Here is a 25175-nt window from a genome sequence, read left to right as displayed (position 1 = left end):
TGTTATAAACATAGGTTTGCCTTTCCTTAAACTATCTTCTAAGAGAAGTCGTGGGGCCACTATTGCCTCGTGTGTTCCGACATTTCTCCAGAGTCAAAACTTATCAACCCCAAGATCAGCCTTTACCAGTTTTCCCAGTCTTTGTGTTACTGTTTTGCAACCACGACTTATTAAACTGATAGTTTGGTAATATTCACATCTGTCAGTATCAGCTTTCTTTGGCATTATGAAGTGTGACAGTATTTCGACTGTCTCATACACCTTGCATGCCAAATGGAAGAGTTTTCTCATGGCTGGCTCTCCCAAGGCTGTAAGTACTTCTGATGGAATGTCATCTACTCCCAGAGCTTTGTTTCAATTTAGGTCTTCCAGTGCTCTGTCAAATTATTCTCACAGTATCATACACCCCCCCCCCCCCCCCAAATCTCATCATGATGTATGTCCTCTTCCATTTCTACAACAAAATGGTTCAAATGGCTCCGAGCACTACGGGACTCAACTGCTGTGGTCATCAGTCCCCTAGAACTTAGAACTACTTAAACCTAACTAACCTAAGGACATCACACACATCCATGCCCGAGGCAGGATTCAAACCTGCGACCGTAGCAGTCTCACTGTTCTGGACTGCGTGCCTACAACCATTTCTACAACATTGCCTTCCAGTTAATTTCCCTCATACAGACCCTCTTCTTTTCCCCAATTCTAGTCAGTGGTTGCCCAATGCTCTCTGTGAAACTCTCAACAATCTTTGGTTCTTTCAGTCAATCCAGGTTCCATCTCCTTAATTTCATAGCTTATTGCAATTTCTTTAGTTTTAATCTACAATTCATAACCAATAAATTGTGGTCAGAGTCCACATCTGCCCCTGGAAATGTATTACAAGTTAAAACCTGGTTCCAAACTCTCTGTCTTACCATTATATAGTTAATATGAAATCTTCCAGTGTCTCTAGGTATCTTCCACGTATTCTTAAAGTGTCAGCTATGATTAAATTATGCTCTGTGCAAAAATATACCAGGCAGCTGCCTCTCATTACTTTCCTCAAGTCCATATTCAACTACAATATTTCATTCTCTTCCTTTTCCTACTATTGAATTCCAGTTGTCATATTCAGATAGCCATATTCAGGGTGTCCCATTTATCTTGACCACCCTAAATAGCTGTTTGTCCAGATGCAAATTACAAAATGTTTCAAGCAAATGTTCTTTAACCATCAGGGGGACATCAATTAGCATGATTGCCTTCATTTTTACAAAGATATGAACAGCGGTATGACTTTTTTAAATGGCACCAAATTACAAAATGTTTCAAGCAAATGTTCTTTAACCATCAGGGGGACATCAATTAGCATGATTGCCTTCATTTTTACAAAGATATGAACAGCGGTATGACTTTTTTAAATGGCACCATGCATTTTTTATTCAGTACTTCATTTCCTCTCCTAAAGACCTATTCAAAAAAGTATCACAGTGTCCATTCACTGAAACACAACGTTATTAATTACATTACACAACATTGACTTTGAGCCTAGGGTCACAAACTCTTCCACTTGCTGAAGTTGTCAGAAAACAAATGAAAACCAAGTAAAAACATAACACAAAATTGACTTTGACACTCTTTTACCATTTCCCAGGAGTAGAACATTCAAAGGTGCTCAAAGTGGTGACCTTGGACACCGATACACTGGTGCACTCACTGAATGAAAGAATTATTTACTGCTTCTAGTGTTGTCTGCTGAAGAGAATTACAAGCAAGCACAATACGTTCCTGCATGTCCTCTGGAGTAGTTGTAATATTGCGATAGACAACATCTTTAATGAATCCCCAAAGAAAAAAGATCAGAGGACTTAAATCAGGAGACCAAGCAAGCCAAGTAAAAGTTCCTCCTTGACCAATCCATCTGGCAGGATACCTTCAGTTCAGAACACGACGTGCACGCAAGGCATTATGTGCTAGACATCCATCGTGTTGATACCACATACCTCCGCCACACCCCGTTGGGTGGCTTGCGGAGTATAAATGTACATGTAGATATGCATTCTGAGTCTTAATGGCACTTCATCCAGAAGAGGAGGAAGAATTTGTCTGAGGAAGTTGGCATACACTGTGCCATTTAGACTACCACTGATGAAATAAGGGAAAATAATTTTAGTACCAAGCATCCCACAGCAGACATTAACCCTCCATTGATGCTGATGTTCCACCTGTCTAAGCCACTGTGGGTTGTCGCTGGACCAATAATGCACATTCCTTGTATTTACCTGTCCTCTGTTTGAGACGGAGCATTCACCGGTAAATAGAACATAGGAGAAGTAGTTCGGGTTGGCCAGCATTTGCTGCTGTACCCACTAACAGAGGGTTGGGTTGGGTTGTTTGGGGAAGGAGACCTGACAGCGAGGTCATCGGTCTCATCGGATTAGGGAAGGACGGGGAAGGAAGTCGGCCGTGCCCTTTCAAAGGAACCATCCCGGCATTTGCCTGGAGCAATTTAGGGAAATCACGGAAAACCTAAATCAGGATAGCTGGACGCGGGATTGAACCGTCATCCTCCCGAGTCCCACTAACAGAACTGTACATGATTCTGGAAAGCACTCCCATGCAATTCTTGATGTAGGTGTACATGGTAAGGATGGAACTGATAACATGTAAGAATACAATGTACACTGGTTTTAGGAATGCCAATCTCGTGTTCAAGCTGTCGTGTGCTCATATGTGGACTCTCAGAAATGGAAGTGAGAACAGTAACTTCGACAGCTTCGTCTGTGCGAGTGCTATGACGGTTGTGTTGTTGTGGACTGAAACTTCTCGTTTCCTGAAGCGTCGCAACAAGACGAGAAAACATCTGTCGGGAAGGTGGGTTCTTGTCAGGATATCGCTCTCTGTACAGTTCCGCTGCCTGTGTAGCATTTCGCCTACCTTCATATCTTTGTAAAAAACAAACCTACAATGAAGGCAATCATGCTGATTGATGTCCCCCTGATGGCTAAAGAACATTTGCTTGAAACATTTTGTAATTTGCATCTGGACAAGCAGTTATTTAGGGTGGTCAAGATAAATGGGACACACTGCATATTATAAAAATGTGTGTGTGTGTGTGTGTGTGTGTGTGTGTGTGTGTGTGTGTGTGTGTGTGTTTTCCACATCTCCTCCCAAACAACTGAACCAAACTTAGTCACATATCACTTACTGTCAGGCAACAATTGCTGTGGAGGGTACAAACCACCTACCTATCATAGTACAGGGGATGTGGCATCATAAACGATGAGATGCTTGAAAAACTGTTGCATCATGCATATTTAAATTTATTAACTTTCGTGCTATTAACTCTATCCGCAATAAATTTCACAGACAGTATTCACATATGCCACTAAATGCAGATACAAAATCATATACTACCATAGGTAGTTCAGGACATATGACATCATAAACAGTGAGATGCATGAAAAAATGTCACATCATGCATGAAGTTTTAATACAATTGTTCTTTATTACTAAGATACTCCTAACAGTTGGGTCAACTTCAGAAAATCTCTAAAACTTGGTAGTGCTTTTGACAGCTTGCAACTGCAAAGTGCAAATAGCTGTAGACAAAAGCAATAGCTTTCTATAGAGCTATGAAGAGGTACTGCCACAGAGAAGTTTACTAAACTGCAATGTAAAAATGCATAGCAGCTGCACCCAGCATACATGAACTGAACACTACTAGCACAGTTAAATTTTTGTTTTTGTTTCTAATAGGAAATTGGAAAAATAAATATTCATGCAATAGCAGATTTGTCAGTTAGTTATTGTATGCACTGTAATTCTTTATCATTACTTTTGAAAATAATTGACTTCAGCTTCTGTTGTAACTTCATGTTTGGTGTACATCTACATCATTCTCTAGGAACTACTTCCAATTGTACCAGTTATTAAGGCTTCTTCCCATTCCATTCATGTACTGAGCTTGAGGAAATATGATTGCTTCGACACCCCTGTGAGCATTATAAATGGTCTAATCTTTTCTTCATGATCTCAACAGGAATAATGCAATTCCTAGATTCATTACATAAAGCTGGTTCTCGAAACTTTGCACTCTCATGGGTCAAATACACCAATGATCACTCATGCTGCCCTAATATAATATAATGCTAATACAAAGTAATATACAGTAATTTTCTGGATATATATTAAAAACTATATATACAGTAGGATGTACACAAAACATACTAGAACATGATGTTTAAAACATTTTAACTGAATAAATTAGTACATAAAGAAGGTCTGCAGGCGTATTTTATTCAAATCAAACTCATTGTACTCAACCCAACTTCATAGTCTTAGTTTACTTAAAAATGAATCAGGGCCTACAGTATTTTATTATTTACCTTTTATTTAGAGCTAATGGGTACAAAAAGTGAGAAACAGTGGAGACACTGGAAACTGTATTCTGTTAAATGTTTGCATCCCAATCAAGGCCACGATGATCCAAAATCAGGTATGAAGAACTGGAAAAGTGCTATCAACTGGATCTGCTCTTTTCATTGTGGTATACTAGGGTACATCAAGAAATGTGACAACTGCTGACTAAAGGTATCAAAGAAATTATGGAAGCCTTTTCTCGATCAGTCAGATGAAGCTCAGGATATTCCAGCCATGAATCAGGATACTGATTATTACAACCACTCGCTGAGTGGCAGTCAAGGGTTGAGCTTGCTCCTCTGACTCGCGCACTGTCAGTCATAGGCCCCCGCTTGTACGGGTGACACACCAGGGGAATCTACGGCTTTGCTTTTATTAAAGCATCGGCGGGACCCAATCAAGGTCTGCAGTAAGGACTTACGGCGGGCAGGATATTTTTGGAGACGCCCGACAGCAGAATTGTCATGTTTCCTCTTCCAACTGCGGGATGTCGAGCTCCAGTGGTGCTTTGGGGTCGAAGCGGTCTACCGCTGTCGACAAAAAGCGCGTCTTGTTGTTGCCGCGGGCCGCGTCGTCGGCCGTCTCGAGTACTTCGGCTGCCACAGAGCTAGGCTCTGCCCCCCCCAAGGATAGGGAAAATGTGGGCCAGGACCTGGCAGCCGGCCGCGGAACCGCGGAGAAGGTTTCCGCCGCCGCCGATCAGACCTCCGCGTCCACCAGGAGAATAGGGCCAGCAATGCAGCCGGGCCACCTAACGGTGTCAACAATGGCTGTAACTGGCACCCCCTTGGCAGCAACCCCACTTTCCGCTCCGGACATGGAGAGAAACACACCTAAAAACGCAGTCTCACACAGTACGCCGACAACGAAATACATTGTCAGTACTTGCGATCCTGCCCCTCCTAACCTCGTCCTAACTCCGCTCCTGCTTGCCAACGCCACCGGCACACTTCCCGAGTACATTGCATCCATGAAAAATGGCAAGCAGATGACCCGCCTGCCGACCAAAATCCTCCCCAAACCCACCCCCACGTCTCAGCCTTCCACCCGCTCCAAATACCTTAAATCCCCCCCACTCAAGTCCACCACATCAAAGCAACGGCGTGTGAGGAAAGACAAAAAGGAGAAGCTCTCCAAGGGGAAAAAGCACTCCACTCCCACCCCAACCACCTCCACACCCTCTGAGGAGCCAGCGCCCCCGACAGCACCTGTCGCCGCACTGGGAGGGGACCAGGAAACACCGACACTGGACGGGAACCACATAGCCGGGCAGGACTCGGATGGTTTCGTGCTGGCGAAGAAAACTTTTCGCCAGCCGAAGCTTCCGCCAGCCAGGGGAGTGGAACCCACCCCGAACAGATTTCAGGCGGTTGCTGACGAGCCAGAGACTGAAAACACAACACCAACACAAACACAGAACAAAGTCGCCCACCACCTCCCCCCGATTGTCGCAGAGTTTCCTCAAAACTACGAGGAGCTCTTTGAGTTGCTCAAGACAGAAATCGGGGGAGGCAGTTTCCAGGCAAAACCCGCTGGTGGAGACAAAATAAAAGTAACAGTACACACACTCGAACACTACAACATTGTCAAAACCCTATTCAAGACCAAAAACATACCTCACTACACGTTCCCCACAAGTAAGACAAGGAACAGGAACATAGTCATAAGAGACCTACCAAGACGAGTGTCCCCCCAGGCAATCAAAACAGACTTGACTGCCCGGGGGTACGTCGTCAAGGTAGTACAGCAAATGGGCAGCATTGACAGTAAGTGGCCGCTGTACCAGGTAACACTCCCTGACATCCCCCAAAACAAAAGGGAGATTAAGACGGTCCTGGCAGTGCCTGTCACCACGGAGCCGCTGCGCCGTAAAAACAAGACGGTGCAGTGCTTCAGGTGTCAGGGCCTGAACCACATCGCTGCGCACTGCAACATGCCAGTGAGATGCAGGAAGTGCGCCGAGGCCCACGACACCAGGACATGCACACTCATGCACACGGACCCACAAATAAGGTGCGCGCTGTGTGGCAAAAACCACACAGCGGGTTACCAAGGGTGTGAGGTCCACAAAAGACACTCACAGCAGGCAAAGGGCGCAAAGGCCGCCCCCCCACACACGTAAACAAAACACGACAAACCCAACCAGCCACACAAGAAAACAAAATACAACAACACACACAGACAAGGCCTGGGTAAAACCAAGGCCGGACACACCGAGGGCAACTTATGCGGAAGTGGTTTCTCCTCCGAGAAGTCATGAAAGCGTGGCCCCGTCACCACAACACCAATCACAGCCACAAGAACAACACCGGGAAACACACAACAACAGCGACCAGGTCCACCAAGTCAGAGGAAGCTCTAGGGAACCCCACACACACTCCCCCCCTATGGATCAGTTGTTAGGCGTAATGGTGCAGACCATGAACCTCGTCATGGAAATGATGAAGGAATTCAGGGAAGCCCAGAAGCAGAACACACAGATCCTCGTTGCCCTTCAGGCGACAGTCCAGCAGTCGCTCCCCTCTGCGACTTCCTCGGTAGTTTCAAAACCCCATCATGGATAGACGACCAAACATCCAAGGCCTGACAATGTGCATCTTTAACGCAGACGGCATTGTTAACCAAGAGGTCGAGTTCAGAGAACTCATGAAGGAGTTCTCCATCGACATATGCATGATGGGGGAAACCCACTTAAAACCGGGAACAAAAGCGACAGTCCCCAACTATGTTACCTATCGCAAAGACAGGCCAACCCATGGCGGAGGAGTGGCCATATACATAAAAAGAGGGATCCCCCACCACCAGGTATTCTTACCAGCTACCAATAAAATCGAAGCAGTGGCAGTGGAAGTGACCACTGCCACTGGACCCCTAACAATCGTTGCAATCTACGGACCCCCGCAAGACCAGATAGATGAGGGAGATATAGCTACTCTAGGGCAAATTGAAGGCAAACTCATAATAGGGGGAGACTTCAATGCCAAACATCCTGATTGGAATTCTAGAGTAACCTCCAGAGCAGGCGCCAGATTGCAACAATTAGCGCGCAACCACCATTTCGAAACATGGGGTCCAGTCGAGCCCACACATTTTCCAAAAAATGGAGGCAGGCCCGACGTGTTAGACATAGCTCTCACTAGGAGGATTACGGGGTTTGTGACCGCGAGGACGATCAACAGAATGTCCTCCGACCACAACCCAGTGATCCTAGAGGTCGACGTGGGAGAATGGGTAGCACTCCCACGGTACCAGACGTCTTACAAACGTACAAACTGGGAGCGATACCGAGAAATTGTCGCCTCTGATATCACTCGCGCTCCGCCGCCTACTGCCGAAACAGTAGAACAAGCGCTACAAGACCTAACAGGGACCATCCTGCAGGCAGCAGAAGAGGCCACCCCTCCACAAAGGGATGGCCCGCCGCCGCAAATACAGATCCCGGAACACTTGCTAGCTCAAATTCGACACAAGAACAGAGTGGCATAAGAGTGGAAGATAACCAGAAACCAGGCCACAAGGAGGCTGCTCAATCGTCTACAGAGAGAATTGAAGGTAGCGCTCAATGAGCATAGAAACCAGCAATGGCAAAACCGCCTCAGAAGCCTCAAAGTAGACGATCACACACTTTGGCAAGCAACCAAACAATTCACAAAAAGACGCGCTAGGATGCCGCCACTGCACGGCGAGCGGGATATGGCCTACAGCCATGCTGAAAAGGCCAACGCCCTCGCCGACACTTTCGAGAAGCAGTTCCAAGCGGCTGAACCCCAGGCTGATGAGCATGAAAGAGTGGTCCGTCGTCAACTGGCCGTCTTCCTCAATGCTGAGGAGGACCCAGAAGACGAACCCACAGTGTTTGCCCCTGAAGACGTGGCAAAAGTCATTAGGTCCCTCCCCACCAAAAAGGCGCCAGGACATGACAATGTGACCAACCAGTTGGTCAAAAACCTCCCACCCACGGCGATCGAACACCTCGCGAACGTCTTCAACGAGATTACTCGTACCCGCGAGTTCCCAGCTTGCTGGAAACACGCGGAAGTGGTCGCAATACACAAACCAGGGAAAGACCCTCTATTCCCGCAGCACTACAGGCCGATTAGCCTCTTGCCAACTCTAAGCAAGATCTATGAGCGCCTCCTGCTAAGACCCATACAAGAACATATCACCAGAGAGCATATTCTGCCGGAATTCCAATTCGGATTCCGGCAGAACCACTCTGCCCCACAACAGATCATGAGAGTGGTTGAAGCAGCCACAGAGGGCTTCAACCACAGAGGCTACTGCGGGATAGTGCTACTAGACGTAGCCAAAGCCTTTGACTCAGTATGGCATAGAGGGCTACTCTACAAGTTGTACACTCAAGGGTTCCCCGGGAGTATAGTTAAGCAGATCAAAAGCTATCTCTCGAACAGAACTTTCTCTGTCAAAGTAGAAACAGCCACCTCCACCAAGAGGCGTATTCGTGCTGGGGTGCCACAGGGATCGGTCCTGGGGCCCGTTTTGTACAGTCTGTACACTGCGGACACACCAACGGCCCCCCTGGTGCACACCGCTCAGTACACTGACGATACAGCCTTCTACACAAGAAACGCGAACAAGGACCTGGTCATCCGTAGGCTACAAAGGGTTTTAGATGACACAGAAACTTGGACCCGTCGCTGGCGAATCACCATCAATTCTGAAAAGACGCAGGCGATGCTGATTACCCGTAGGCTCGGAAGGCGCGAACCTCCTCAACGCCCCCCCCTCCACCTTCACCTAAACGGAACCCAACTCCCCTGGCGCAGAACCGCCAAGTATCTTGGCGTAACCTTGGACTCTCGTCTTACGTGGAAACCCCACATAGACGAAGTCCATAGGAAGGTCTGCGCCAGAATGTCCATCCTGTACCCAATCCTCAACTCATCCAGCTCCCTTTCCTGCTCAGTAGGAGTGAACGTATACCAGGCCCTGATCCGGCCAGTCATGGAATACGCGTGTCCTGTCTGGGGATACGCGGCGAAGCAGCACCTGGACACTCTCCAGAGGCTGCAGAACCGCGCCCTCAGGAGGGCACTGCGTTTACCCCTTGGATTCCCTATTGACGATTTACATGCCGCTGCGGAAATCCCACTCCTGAGAGAGCGTTTCCAAGACCTGGCAAGGGCTTTCTATGAAGGTACTTCCAGGTCAGGAAACGCCCTCATCCACTCCCTAGGTCGGTATGACATGTCCCGCGATAAACACAATCGCCCCATGACGATCTTCGACGACTAAGTCGAAGAGAAAAATCCCAATACCCATTCCCAAATCCTACTCCTACCCAAAATGCTACAACTATCTCGCCAAACCTCAGGCAAGTACCAGACTCACACAGAACAAACATCACATCTCACAGACATAAAAAAAAAGTACAGAAATAATCACACACACAAGTACACAGGGGAGTAAAAGCCGAAAGGCTACAAACTCCCCCTCACACTTCCCCAAAGAGGGGAAAGTATTAGATGTAAGCAGGCAGTATTACAACCACCCTGCAATCCAAAACAATCACTTCACAGTGTTAAAAACTTCAAATGATGGTGATGGGGCATGGAGTAGGTAACAAATGTTACACCAACTCAAAGAGAAGTTTTCTCATTCTGATAGTTAAGAGTGAAAAAAATAATGATACTGTCTATTTAGCTCTTAATAAAAAGCAACAAATGTTTGATCTTCTGAACCACATGTCTTGAGGAATTAAGAATCTAGTAAGGGAAAAGGATATTCTAAGTACTTCATACGCTAAGTATGGGAAAAGATTAGCCCCTAGAACAGCTAAGTTAGTGACAGACTTTCATAAGTGCAATAAAACCAGCAGAACGGTGACACAGGTGTAAGAATGTGTATCAAATCGTGACAAAGATTCTAAATTTCAAATTCAAAAGAGGTTAATCTTAACTAGCCTCAGGGAGGTTTATATTTATCTGAAAAATGAATACCCATTACCATACATAACACAGGATTTTTTAAGTCCTATAAATTGAGACCAAAAACTATTTTAGCTGGAAACTTAGGAGCATAACCTATCTGTGTATGTCAGGTGCACAAATAGTAAGATTGTGGGTGACACAGGCAAACAAGGTTTTGTTGTGGACCATAATACTGAACAATTGATTCTCATGCATGCTGAACAAATATTAACCCAACAACAGTAGTAAAAAGGATAGCCTGAGAGCATCCAGTCAATATCTGTCAAGGCAGATACCAAATAATAACTATGTTATTAGCAATCACAGCATCGCCAGTAAATCACTTGTCTATATACATCAATAACAAAAGCAAGTGAAGAATCTACTCCAAATTTAGTATTACTGCAGTGACATTACTTGTTAATGTGAACCTGTGTTGTATATTGTTAAAATACAAACGCAATTGGAATGCCTAAATGCCATAACATTTTAGTTAACCTAGTAGAATTTTATATCCACACAATCAAAGGCATGATCACAAGAAGTGCCAATAGGGTAATTTTTGTTGATCAGTTATATCAGAACAGCATTTGTGAGATTATATATTGCTTTCTCTGAAGAGCAGCCTTTTCAGAAGTGATTTGTTGTGGCACTATATATTATGAGCACTTCCTACATTTTATAATTAGTTAATTACAAACATTATGAAGGAATGAATTTATGTAATGACTGTCCTTTTTCCTGTTTAAGAGTTGTCAGGTCTCGTGTGTGTGGATACTGGAGTTATGGTGTAAAGATTTTTACACAGAAACATATTTGTAGAATGACAGAACCATTCTGTTAATTATATGATCTGTATCTAAAAGGGTGTCATTACATATAATTAGATGAAAGGTAAGGAGGAAATAACCTGAAAAACGGTTAGCCAATTAGTTGCACGATTAACATCTAGCTGTTGCAGTCTTTTATCATAATAAAAATCTGCGGGTGGGTGGAGCAGGAAGGGAGACTGTTGCAGACATACTATCACTCTCTAGGCAAAGTAATGTCTGAGGAATTGAATTCATGAATGCTTTTGTTACCATTTGATCACCATTTACATAGTTTACGTATTACTACTTAACGTACAAGTAAAATAAAAAGTTGAACATAATTCTAAGCATTTATGTCATCGAACTGTTATTTCTCTTGCATATCTGTTGGAAGATGGGGGCTTTATAGACACATTAACTTTTTCAAGTGGAGTAAACAATCTGCGTTGGCAAGGAAGAACTTTTCGGAACCTTTCATTTTGGCATTGGCTGCAAGCACAGTGCTATCAAGACGGTAACATTTGTAATCATGAGTGGAAACAAAGTTGTCCGTTTTATATTTTGCAATATATTAAGCAACACAATTAAACAGTTTACAATGAATACATCAAGTTTTCCGCTGATTATCGCAGAATTCTAACGGGTAGAACGACTGGTCTCTGTACAGAGGGTACGCATCAAAACAAACGAATAGATGAAACTTACCTTGCAATTATAGTGCATATACCGCTACATCAATATTAATCCACAACACTCACTTTCAGTGTAACTCTTTAACTTGAACATTGCCGATCTTAAAAACAAATATGTACAACCTAACAAAATTAAAATGCGATATACTCACACTGACATTTTTATGACTGTTGTTTGAATATGTGAAACTGGCCAAGTATCGCACCAATTGTATACTTAAGAAGTAGCTTTGTGTCAATCATAATCTCGCTCATGATTTTTAAAAAATGGTAATCTTTTTTCCGTCACCAATGGGTTCCTATTGGCAGCATTCCGTAACAACGCTTTATCGATTATCAGAAGAAACGAAGCGGTCTGCTTCGTTTAATAAAGTGTATACCGTATTAGTGTAAAAATGAAGAAGCCTAAATATAAACATATAGTAAAGCAACCAAAACGGCTGTATGAAGTTTCTGTGGTAATTTATTATCAAACGAATTTTAGTCACATTAATGTAGATGTCTTGTGATTAGCGTAACACAAATATAACAATACATTCTGCAGTAAGAAAAAATAAAGAAAGAAAGAAAATGAGGAATGTTGACGTCGAATAATAATTCGAGCAATTTTTAGAAGTTACTATCTGAATCCTGGAATTAAATTAGAGGTAGACTTTATGAAATCACAATGCGCGAGTGCTAGAGTTTTTGCACAAAGTAAAATTTATTACCGCTGTTACATTTCAATGATGTACCATAATTTTTAAAGTTACGGGTAACGAGCAAATAACACCAAGAAATTATAGAGAAATTCAAATTTCTGTTAATATCATGGAAACATGGGCGTATAAATGGCAACATTATAGAATTCATACACTACGCTTATTTAATCACTTGCTGTTCGCTGTCAGTAGTTGCTGTGGCTCCGTCTGATTAAATGGAAAAGAAATAAACGAGAAAGCACACGTTTCTAATATGTATGTTAATTGGATGTATATCCTAATCTCCTCCACTCCAAATCTCTGTCCATCTCCTTATGTTACTCTCATTGCCTCCTTCTCCCTCCTTCTGCCATCTTCTCCTCTTCCTCACTATCTCTCCTCCTTGCTCACACACTCTGTCCATTTCCTCCTTTCCACTGTGTCCATTTCCTTTTTTCTCCCCTTCCACCCCTATCCTCCACCCCCTCTGACCGCGAGCCTAGTTTATTGTTACTGCAAATTTAGATTCTGCATTGGTATTCTACTCGTATGCCAGAAATACAACTTTCACATTCTCTGTCAGCGAGGAAGAAAACAAAACTCCGCATTGTTGTGTATACAGTTTATGATGTTTAAAATTAGATGTAACGGGAAAGAATGTATATGGGGGAAATAATTTATGAAAGGTTTAAATTCCACCCTGTCATAGTTAAAACTGGCCGTGACAAAGGAAAAAACCTGCACATTTTTACAGCAGAGCATTTTCTTTCTCACAGTCATTTTAACAGAAAACCTGTATTTTTTTTATTTAATTATAGTTTACATCCATCTGAATGTTTAATAGGATATCATTTAAAAGTTGGAGTAAATTGGTCAAGAATGTTTTGAGATTCATCCAAATGATTATTAGAATAACACGCAAAAATTTGAAATAATTCGGTCAAGTACTTTCTAAGTACTACGACTTGCATCGCAGGTATTTTGCAAGAATGGAAAGTGCTATTGATGTGTGATTTTAAGAGAACAGATTGGTAGTCAGGGGTTCGTACTGTTAAAACAAACACTTTTTTAAATGGAACATTGCCTATTGACATTAACAAACTAAAACTAGAGTAGATTAGAACGTCAGTGGTGTTTGTTGTAAGATTCTAGTGTGAGTAATTTACGAGATATCGTAATTTGAAAAGTTCTCACACTGACAAGTGAACAAGACCTGTGGCAACACACACTAAAGAACGACCCAACTACTGAGCAAGGGGGTGCAGTGGTTAGCACACTGGACTCACATTCAGGAGAACAATGGTCGAAACCCACATCCTGATATCCTGATTTAGGATTTCTGTTATTTCCCTAAATTGCTTCAAGCAAATTCTGGAATGGTTCTTTTGAAAGCGCATGACTGGGTTCCTTCCCCATCCTTCCCTAGTCCAAGCTTATGCTCTGTCTCTAATGACCTCATTGTCAATGGGATGTTAAACACTACTGTCTTCCTCTTCAGCAACACAAGTGCATACATTAGTTACGTGGATTCTGACCAGTAACAAGACAATTGATCATCACAAGCTGTGCTCAAAATGACCGCTGGCAGCAGCTGTACATGCTTCCAGTCTGTGGAATGACTGCTGCACACGTGCAGCAGAGATGTCTGTGCAGGCTACAGTAATACGTCATTGCATATCATTGGGCGTGGTTGGTACGTTGTCATAGACAGTCTTTCAGGTTTCTTCACAGTAAAAAGTCTACAGATGTCATATCTGAGGAATGAGCTGGCCAAGGTGCAGGTCCTATGTATCCAATCCAACAACTTGGAAACAATTCATGAAGACATGTTGTAGTACTTCATGCACTATGGCCGGACAGTGATCGTGTTGATACCATAGGTTCCTCCAAGTTTGCATCTTCCAGCATCCTGTTAGGAGGCTATGATACTTGTGTGCATTCAGTGTTCCATCTATGAAAAACAGGCTTATGAGCTGATGGTTCACTACCCCACATCACATGTTTACACACCATGAACACTGATGTTCTACCTGACAAAGCCAATGGGAATTGTCAACAGACCAATAGTGCAAGTTTCGGTGCTTTACCTGGCCAGGATTGGTAAATGTGGTTCATCACTAAATAATATACATGGTCGTATCCTGTCTTCATGCTCATGTATAAAAGTTAACACAATTATCATAATCATTTCCACGCATCTTGTGGTGGAGAGACATGTGATAGGGATGGAACACATGTTGATGGAGAATGCATATGACACTTGCCTGACACATACCACTTTTTCGTGCAATTGCATGAGAGCTAACATGCGGATGAACTGCAACAGAACATTAGTTTCCCCCTCTTCTGTCATCACTTGTTTTCCTCTGTTACTTTGTCTACATGTTACACTACCACTCTCACATAACTGATTGGTGAGGTTGACAAATAATTACCAAAATGGGTCACAGCTGCTGGGATATCATGCCAGATACACCGTACAAGAATGAACTGCATTCTTTCTACACTCACCATACACCTTGAGCGTGTTGGCTTTTTCTGCATTGGTAAATTCCATTGTCCACTCAAGACCTATTGCTTGGACTGTCACACACTAACTGACTTACTGGCAAATCGCAACACTCTCAAGGAATACACAAGCACACTGTACGCAAACATAACAATGTCATACCTAGCAACTACACAGATTGAATGGCACAAACAAGCGTCAGTGTGGAAACTTCTCAAAATACAGTGTCTTGTAAATGATTCACACTAGAATCCTGCAACAAACACCATTGACTTTAATTTACCATACTTTTAGTTTGTTCCATTTTTTAAAAAATTGTGTGTTTGCACAAAAAATGCACATTCTAAGTATTAAATAATCTGTTTATAGGCTAATTCGAGCCCATGACTGCCAATCCATTCTGTGAAAACTGCATTCAACAGTGCTTTCCATTTCCACAATATTTGCGATGCAAGTTTTAGGTGATTCAACATGTATATAACATATAAATTTAGATATTTTGGGGTCTAGTGCAGCAGGGGATACAACCCGTCGGCTTTGGACAAGGACGTCACAAGCCGCCAGAGAGCAGTTTCCCATTTTCGCTTTTGCTGTTATGTTTCAGTTTCGTTTTTTTACTGATTGCTTAATAAAGTGGATCTGTTTATTCTATCTCGTGAGATTTTTTTTTTTTTTAAAAAAGCCAAAAAACACTTATCAGCCACTGAAGGGAGCTACAACACTAAGAAGAATCGCTTCTCGATTGGCCACTTGTGACGTCATTGTCCAAAGCCGACGGGGTGTATCCCCTGCTGCACTAGTCCCATATTTTGTATGTACATAGTTAACATTTCAGATCAATAGACTGACTACTTTTCGAGTTTTGTGAGAACGAACAAACGCAGTGAGAACTTTTATATATAAAGATAACATTTTCATAATACAGTCTGATTTGCAGCATTGATCTTTACATCATCATTGTGAGGAAGGTATTCAAATTTTGCATAAAAAATTATTTTGATTATTTCTCGTGTAATGCAAGTGTGCCATCATCAGTAATAAATACCAATGTTTCTTATGCATGTCTCAGAACAAGTTGTTTTTGAGCATCTTTTTTATATTATTATTAATATGTTTTACTGGAAATAAAATAGTGAATCACCATTTGCATTGTGCAACTAAACAGTGCCACCTCCTCCCCCCCCCCCCTCCCCCCCCATTTCCTTTCCTTACAGTATATTTCCAGAAGCATTTGTGTATCTTTCAGTTGCTTGTTCCCAATGCTGCATTGAATAAGTTCTAAATAGAGAGAACCAGTGTTTTCATTGAACACTATATCTGAAACGTGGCAGCTTCTGTCTTTTGAAATGTGTTAAGGACACTACTTGTATCTTTACTATAAATCTTCATAGTGTTTATGAATGGTTAACTGTCACGATGGAGGTCATTGCTGTGGACACACATCACCACCTCTGGGAAGTATTCTCGAATGAGATGGTGAAGTGGTTAGTGCACTGGACTTAAATTCAAGAGGATGACAGTTGAAATCAACATCCAGTCATATTGATGAAGGGTTTCCTTGACTTCTCTAAATTTCTTCAGGCATATTCCAGGACAGTTCCTTTGAGAGAGCATGGCCGATTTCCTTTCCCATCCTTGAAACATTCTGAGCTTGTGCTCCGTCTCTAGTGACCTTGATGTTGACAGAACATGAAACCCCTTATCTTCCTTCTTCTAGGAAGCATTTGACCGTTGTATGATTGTGTGTCACCTATGATATGCAGAATGAATGATTGTATGTAGTACTTGGAGAAAGTGGAGCAGAGTCCACACGTGATGAATTCACTGGTGGAAATGAAAAATATGGTTGTAACCAGTATTTGAAATTGCAACTTTCTGTTTTAGTTTCCTCTGTGTACAGGATTGTTCTAATCAGTTTTTGATACTGAGATGGATAACATCTTCATATCCCTTGAATAAGGAAGATGGGAAAATGATTGTGTGTCACCTATGATATGCAGAATGAATGATAGTATGTAGTGCTTGGAGAAAGTGGAGCAGAGTCCACACGTGATGAATTCACTGGTGGAAATGAAAAATATGGTTGTAACCAGTATTTGAAATTGCAACTTTCTGTCTTAGTTTCCTCTGTGTACAGGATTGTTCTAATCAGTTTTTGATACTGAGATGGATAACATCTTCATATCCCTTGAATAAGGAAGATGGGAAAATAAAAAGAAAATTCATGTTCTCAGATAATTTATGCTGTTATTGTAAAGGTTAGTGTTGAATGCTGTCTTGCCAAACCTGCGACTTCCCCTTCATTGTACCTGGTGATTCTTTGTACATTATGTCTTGGGCAAGAAATTTTAAGAATAAATCTGTAACAATCTCCTTTCACATTTGATTGATGTTTTGTAACAGTGTTGTTAAGCTGTAGAAGCTCACTATCTGGAAGCTTAGCAATGTTTTCAGTCTTGTTAAGGTACTTATTGACTGATTAACACCTCTACTAAAGATTGGATTGTTACCACTACACATTCCATTATTTACATTCCAGCTGTGACTTTCTGGAACCTGCAAGTCATTTTATTTGCTTGGAGCTGCACATAATGAGGCTTTGTAAGAATAAGGATTACGCTGTTTGCTTAAGTTGCAAGTTTTAATAAGTGTCACTTCCATCATCTTCTTGCCAATACTTCACCAGAAGATGGTGAGAGGGACACCCATCAAAACTTTGCAGAATATCAACGCAGCTACAAGGACGGAAGTCCAAGGAGATTTCATCAGTAGTATACCTTCTGATGGCATTTCACACATTTTCGGTGGCATTCAATTCCTGGCATCCAACTTGAACTCCTGTGTGCTCAGTTGTTTGTCATTGGAACTATTTATTCAAGAGATGTGTCCTATTTCATTGTGAATTATGACCTGCTAGCATGGAAAGATCAGATTTCGCACATGCGTAAGTATATGCAGAAGAATCAAACCACAAATGTCACCTGCAGTACCACAGTTTCATACAGAGAGAGAGAGAGAGAGAGAGAGAATGCAATATACCTATCATAAGTTATAATACCCTCCCCCCCCCCCCCCCCCCCCCCGTGGTGTCAGCTCCTTCTTCATCAACAGTATTCCTTTCATTGATGTTTCTGTGGTTGCTAATGATTATTAGCTTCAGAACACATTAAAACTTGTCAGCTGTTATTTTGCAAGCAAAACATGGACTCATTCATACATATTTTGAAAGTGCAGTCTCTTGTGATTAACTGTCAGCAATATACACATTGCATGTTACCTCAAATATACACTACCTTCGTGAAGACTTGTATGTGGAGTAATTGATGAAATCACCTTTATGATGACTGCGTTAGTTCTACAATTTATAATCCTTGTCTCAAACCTCTAAATACAGGTTCAGATTCAGAAGCTGTTACCAGTGCCTGTCATCAGTTAAAGGATGAACATTTTAACCATCTAGCCACTGTATCAGAATTTAATCTAACCTTAGTGTGTCATTGATCTTCCATACATTTTTTCAGGTAAATGAGACGAACGTGTTGTCCTACCAGACTCACAGTACCAACAATCATCCCACTCTTTAATGTGCAATACCCTGTTATTTACAGGTGGTATAAGCAGAATTCTGTGTTGCTGGTTTTCATGTTTTAGTTTAACATAACAACTAGCTGAACTTTCATGTCCTTTGTACGACGAATTTCTGACTTATTAATGTTTTTACAATTCTTGCTTATTTGTGGGAACCATTATAACAAAATCACATATTTTCTTTCTAGTTTCATAGTGGTGTTGCTTGTAAATTTTCTAAGACTTTTCAGTCAGTCTGGTCTCAGTGATGACTGCGCTAGCTCCTCTACTCCATCTTGATGTCCACTGGCAGGGATACTAAATATGTCATGTGGTTGTCAATTATGTGCAAGTCTTTCTGTTTCACTTGACTTGGCATGCAAAACATATCTTGCTGAAACTTTTATATCCCCACTGCACTGACCTGCGATGAAGACTATTTGTCAGTTAGGACTACTGTCAAATTCCGGAAGAGCTGTCTTCAGAAAAAGCATACCTGCAAACTGCTCATCATCTTGATTGTAAATGGCTTGTCAGTGGCAAGACTAGATGTCCGCTACTGAGGCAATGAAATGTGCAGTTATTCTTTGTACCAATAAATACAAAGTGCTGTTTGAAATTGATTGTGAATTTCAGTCTGTGTCGCACATTTTTCCTTTCAGAATACCTTCAACATCTCATAAAAGGTTAAAGTGTGAGCAGTAGGGGAGGATGTCTCTGACTCATTGGTGCTTGAAATGCAGCAAATTAGATATTTAAGAAAAATTATACCAAGGAGAACCATGTGCACTTAGTGTGTACTCTTGGGGAGGGAAGGACTAAGTGCATACTGGTACTTGTAGCAATTGAAGGCACAGGATGCAATTAGTTGCAGTCTGTTGGTAATACAATGTTTTTCCCAGGTCCACTTGCGAACTTCTGGTTTTGAACCAAGTAGAAAGCCAAAACCAGAGACTTTGGATGCTCCTTGACAACTCAGTTTATAACTTCCTTTACTTGTACCATAGGTTTGCAAGATGCAGCAGTCCTCTGAATGTCTCATGGTTGCTTTGCTACTAATGTAGGTATCTGTAAAATGCTTACTTTTTAAATTAGGCATATTTATATTCTTTAAAGGATAAACATTGATGCAGATGGTTCAAAAAGACTCATACTGGACTCCAAATATTGCTCCCAGTGGGTGAGAATATTAATATGTCAGTGATCAGCTGTAGAAGTTTTCACTGAGGAACTTTAGACCCACACAATATTGGATGTTTGGAGATGACCAAAATGTAGAATTGATAGTAGTAACATCTTTGAAGAAAAAGTAACTATTTACTAAAAAATAGGCTGTGGAATTGGGGACAGTGTATTCATAACAGCAGACAGTAGTCTTAAATCAGTTGAACTGTAAATTGAATGTGTGTGTGAAATTGTTTTGGCAAGGTTAACTATTAGAAATATAATAAATGCTGGAATGGGATCCTCTTGCTGGCATGCAGACTTATCTGTAATAGTAACTTTAAACTTCAAAGGATTACTCAGTTCAATATCAAAGCAAAATACTGGAGAACTTTTTTTTAATCCACCCTACAATAGATTGAGGAAAGTACAATTTTGTTAGTGGTGGATGAGCTGAAAGTTCCTGCAGAAATGTTCTAAAAGTTTTCTCTAACACTTTGTTAAACATATAGTTTGGAACCATATCCGTGGTGGAAATATATCAGAGTTGTTGACAATAAAGAAATGAACATCTTTGAAAGTGACCAGGCAAAGTGGCTCATTGGTAAGGCACTGGACTCGTATTTTGGAAGACAGAAGTTCAGATTCCTGTTGGTCATCCAGGTATAGATTTTCCATCATTTCCCCAAATCAGTTAAGATTAATGCTGAGATGGTTGCATGGCAAATATCATGCCCACCTTCCCCAGTGCAAGTTTATGCTCTGTCTGTAATTACCTCTTCTTCATGAGGATGTTACTTTTCTTTGAGAATTTTCTGGTATCAGACATCATGATGTAGTTGTAGCAACTACATTTGTGAAGGTACAAAGGACTATAAGAATGAGCAAATATATCTTTCTTTGACCACAACAATGAATAATCATTTACAGCTGACACATATCGTCCAATATGTGGACAATTTTTCTGAATTACTGTACAGCCTTTTTTCTGAATGACTGTACAGCCTCCCATGGTCATATGATACAGTCTTGTTGAAATTCATTTACATGCATGAATTGTGCTCACTGAACCTATGCTAGCCTTATACAGGGTGCGCATAAAGTCCAGGAACACTTTCAGTTATTTATTGCACAAGAACTAAACATTTTTGTACAGATGTCATACGTATTCCATTTTGAAGAGAAAATCTGGATTAAAAACATTCAATATGCGAACCATGAGTGACCCGGCAGATGTCAATATGGTAATTGAATTCTTGCCATACTCATCCCAGAATGGCATTGTCGACTGTGGTAGTCACTTCCCGTATTCTCTCCCGGAGCTGTGCTACATCACATGGTAGAGGCAGTATATACACCAGATCTTTAATGTGTCCCCACAGAAATAGTCACACGGAATAAAATCTGGTGATCAGGGAGACCATTTCACAAAACAGCTGTCCCCTCCTGTAGCACAGGCAATCCATCGATGTGGCAGCTCCGTGTTCAGGCACCCACAGACTTCACAATGAAAAAGAGGTGGAGCCCCATCCTGCTGAAATATGAACGGAGAGTCCAATTACATTTGTGGCATCAGCCATTGCTGCAACATGTCCAAGTGGTAATATCCAGTGACAGTGTTCTTGGTGAAGAAGAATGGCCCGTAAAGTTTTTGACGTGACAAGGCACAAAAATATTTACCTTTGAGGAATCGTGCTCAAATTCAGTTCATTGATGTCAATGCTTTGTACCCTAGATTCAACAATTATGCCTGTTTACTTTCCCATTAGTGTGAAAAGTGGCTCTGTCGCTAAAAATTAAGTGATCAACAATGCCATCCCCATCCTCATTCAGTTGTTACAACTGCGAACAAAACTCAAAATGCTTGTCTTTGTCATCGCCATTGAGCTTCTGCACTAGCTCAAATTTGAGTGGTTTCATAGACAGCTTCTGTCGCAGGACTTTCCACACTGTCATTGGAGCCATTTCGAGTTCCCAGGATGCACGATGCACCGATTTCTTTGGACTCCTTATGAATGTCTTTCGTACAGATTCCACATTCACTTCACTCACACTGGGGCGTCTGCTTCTCTCTGCCAGGCACAAGCAACATGCTGTAATGAATTTGTTGTGCCATTGGCCTTCTTTGTTGGTGGCTTCTTGCAGTACTTGGTTCCAAACATCCGTTGAACAGCTGTTGCACACTTTTTCTTGTCGAACTCTAACACACAGAAAGCTCGCTCTGCACCTAAACTTGGCATGTTTGCGCTGTCGATCAGCAAATTACCAAATTATGCTGTGGTGGTATACATGAAAAAACTGTCAGGATTTCTCTTCAAAATGACTTTTGTATGATTCTGTACAATGTTTGGTTCTTGTGCAATAAATAATTGAAAGTGTTCCTGAACCATATGTACACCCTGTACTATGTTTATCAACTCTGTTGTTGCGGTCTTTTGTATGAAAACTGGTATGATGAGGGCTTCCCATATTTGCCTGTCATGTGCAAGTTTCTTAATCTCTCCATAATTATTGCAACCTACATCCACATGAACCTGTTCGCTGTAAAATAAAATGACTTGATATTCCTGTACAGTTTTTAGCATCACATCTCCAGTCATTACAAAATGATTTATTCCTTGAAGCCTTAGGATGTGTGCAATCAGTTGGCCCTTAGTGTAGTTGTGGCATAAATTTCTACTCTCCTCAATTTGATTAAAAAATACTGAGTACAATGACCAAGTTACTATGCTCATTGTGGAGTGTAAGTGATCTGTCTTTATTTATCAGCCTTCTCCAACCTATCCCGTTCTCCTCCACAAGGAAGGAACATATAGTTTCAGAAGCTAGGATAGTGCCATGTACTCCCATATCGATCTATCAACAGTATTAAATTTTTGTGTCTCCTGAAGGTAAGTACTGGCCAGAAATACTGTCCCATAAATTGTAACTTTCTAAACTGAATTTTCCTTTTGATACAATAAAGTACACTTTCAGCTATTAAACAGGCTCAGCATTTTTGTGCTCAGCATACAGTTTCTATGCTGCCCACATGACAGAGTTCTAAATGATTACCATTACTTACTTTCAGCTGTGTCCCATACAGATATGATGTTTTTATGTCATGTTCTAAAGTACTAATTTTTCAATTTCCCATATCACACTTAAAAATATAAACTGTCTTACTTTCTTTCATTTATACAGTATGTTCACTTTAATCTGGCTGATCAGCTCCATAGTTCTGAACTGGGAGAAGCCAGTAGACATCAGAATGTTTCGGCTGGTAGTTATTTGTTTTTGGCTCCATAGTTCTGAACTGGTAGAAGCCAGTAGACATCAGAATGCTTCGGCTGGTAGTTATTTGTTTTTGGCTGCAAACAAAATTATCTAACTGACAGTACTGTGTGAGGTAGACACCTGTTCACGGCTGTTGTACTGTGTTGCAATTCATACTGTTTCCTTTCCTTGGGATAAGTGTATACAGTTTTTGCAGTTATTATCTTTATTAAACTTCTCAGTACATGAGACAGTTCAGTTCTGAGTATGACAACATTGAAGCACTCTTTACTTGGAATGGGACTTCTGCTTTCTTGGAAGCATGAAGCACAAGTTAATTTGCAATCACTATGGGAGGTAGGCAGGTCTTGATCTCCCCACAGGGCTCCTCATCCCATGGCAGTCTAGCTGGAGACCAGGCTTGCTTCCTCTGTCCCCTCCCTCCCCTCCCCTCCCCTCCCCTCCCCCCCCTCTCCCCTCCCCATTTCTGGCACCAGCCAACTTACAGTTAACATACTGTATCAATAAATCCTGAAGAAATAATATTAATATTTGATAACATATATGTAATTTGCTTACAGATTATAGTGAGAATAAAACCCACTATGATTGACAGTATGGTACAATTTTTGCTGCACACCATGTCTTCCTTTTAGACATTTCATTTCTGTTGTTGTATTTATTGGTCCTGTTGTGTACAAAGCAGCTTATGCATAAGACATTGGACAAGTCAAGTTGTAAATAGATTAGATTAGAATTACTGTCATTCCAATTGATCCTTAGCGAGTAGGTCCTGCAGGATGTAGAACATGTCAGAAATACAATAATACATGACAAATATTTACAACTAAAACAAATAAGCTAATGTATCTTCTGCAGGTCCCAAGTTGAATGAGTGTTTTTTTTTTTTAGTTAACACTATATGAAAGGATCATTTTACAACACTCATTTACTAAGATCACATTAATGCACTGAATTTAAAATAAAAAAAATGCTTTTTTTCTTTATAAAGTAATAAACATGTAATAGAACTACTACAATACTGATTTACAATGAACATATTACCAAAATCAGTTGGTTCTACTGAGAATTTCATCAATGGAGTAGAAGGAGTTGGCCACCAATAAATCCTTTAGGTTTCTCTTAAACTGAATGTCATTGGTTGGTAAGCTTTCTATGGCTGCTGGCAAGTTATTGAAGATGTGTGTTCCTGAATAATGCACACCTTTTTGTACAAGAGTAAGTGACTTTAAATCCTTGTGGAGATTACTCTTATTTCTAGTACACAGCTGAAAGTCATTTCTAGGCATATGCATTTAAGGTTACAATAATACACTTATACATAAGTATTTATATTACATACTTGATAAATTTAAATGTTCTTCAATGGAGTAATAACAGTGATGCTATAAATATGACTTTAGAGATTTTCCAAAGGTATTCGCATCAATAATAGCTTTTATGTTTTCAGGAAGTTTGTTATAAAGCTTAACTCCCATGTGAAAGTACCTGTTTGGCACAGTGCTGTGCTGATTTTAGGTATATGTAAATTTATGTTATGCCTGGTAAAGTGATCATGTATATCACAGTTTTTTTTTTTTTTTTTAGTCTTTATCTATTACATTTACTTTAAAGAATAAAATGGTTTCCATAGTGTACACATGTTAATGGAGGAATACCAGATTTCTTAAACAGAGGTTTATAAGAGTCTCTAGGCTTACACCCATACAAGATTCTAATGGCCCTTTTTTGTAGTTTAAAAGTGTTATTAGCTGGTTTAGAGTTTCCCCAGAAGGTGACCCCATATCTGAGACGAGAATGAAAGTAGGCATGATATGCATTCATTGATGTTTTCTCACTACAGCATGATTTTAATCAGCAAAGAAGGTATCACATTTTGCTCAGTTCCACATTGAGGTATTCTTATTCCATCTGCCATTGCTCTGCAGCCAAAGTCCTAAGAATTTGGTTTCAGTACTGTTACCAACTAGTTCGTCATTGATAGAGACTGATGGGATAAACATGTCCTTGTTAGGAGCATTGTGGAATTTTAGTGCAATGGTTTTCTTACTGTTTATTACAAGCTGATTATTCTGTGCCCAGCTGCTAATTTGTTTTGTGGCTGCATTTACTGTCTGCTGTAACTGTTCATTGCTGTCTTCTTC

The 25175-nt window shown here is 41.1% G+C and overlaps 2 protein-coding genes across 5 annotated transcripts in view; one reads left to right on the top strand and one right to left on the bottom strand.

Annotated features, from left to right (window-relative positions):
* Positions 1-12103, bottom strand: part of LOC124798341 (U4/U6 small nuclear ribonucleoprotein Prp31) — a 77753-nt gene extending 65650 nt beyond the window's left edge. Inside the window, exon 1 of one of the 2 annotated variants that reach the window (XM_047261709.1) lies at positions 11988-12103. The gene's annotated coding sequence lies outside the window, so the exon portion shown is untranslated. Of the gene's footprint in view, positions 1-11848; positions 11934-11987 lie in introns of those variants that run through there. The other variant, XM_047261701.1, reaches the window with a different exon arrangement.
* A 71-nt stretch (positions 12104-12174) lies between these two features.
* Positions 12175-25175, top strand: part of LOC124798356 (IQ domain-containing protein E-like) — a 284773-nt gene continuing 271772 nt past the window's right edge. For all 3 annotated transcript variants that reach the window (XM_047261722.1, XM_047261731.1, XM_047261738.1), the window contains exon 1: positions 12175-12293. In XM_047261722.1, the coding sequence (XP_047117678.1) occupies positions 12231-12293 (63 nt within the window). In that variant the 5' untranslated portion in view covers positions 12175-12230. The remainder of the gene's footprint in view (positions 12294-25175) is intronic.

The sequence above is a fragment of the Schistocerca piceifrons genome, chromosome 1 (genome assembly GCF_021461385.2).
Source record: "Schistocerca piceifrons isolate TAMUIC-IGC-003096 chromosome 1, iqSchPice1.1, whole genome shotgun sequence".
In the NCBI taxonomy this organism is placed as follows: domain Eukaryota; kingdom Metazoa; phylum Arthropoda; class Insecta; order Orthoptera; family Acrididae; genus Schistocerca; species Schistocerca piceifrons.
This window is presented reverse-complemented; position numbering and strand designations above follow the sequence as displayed.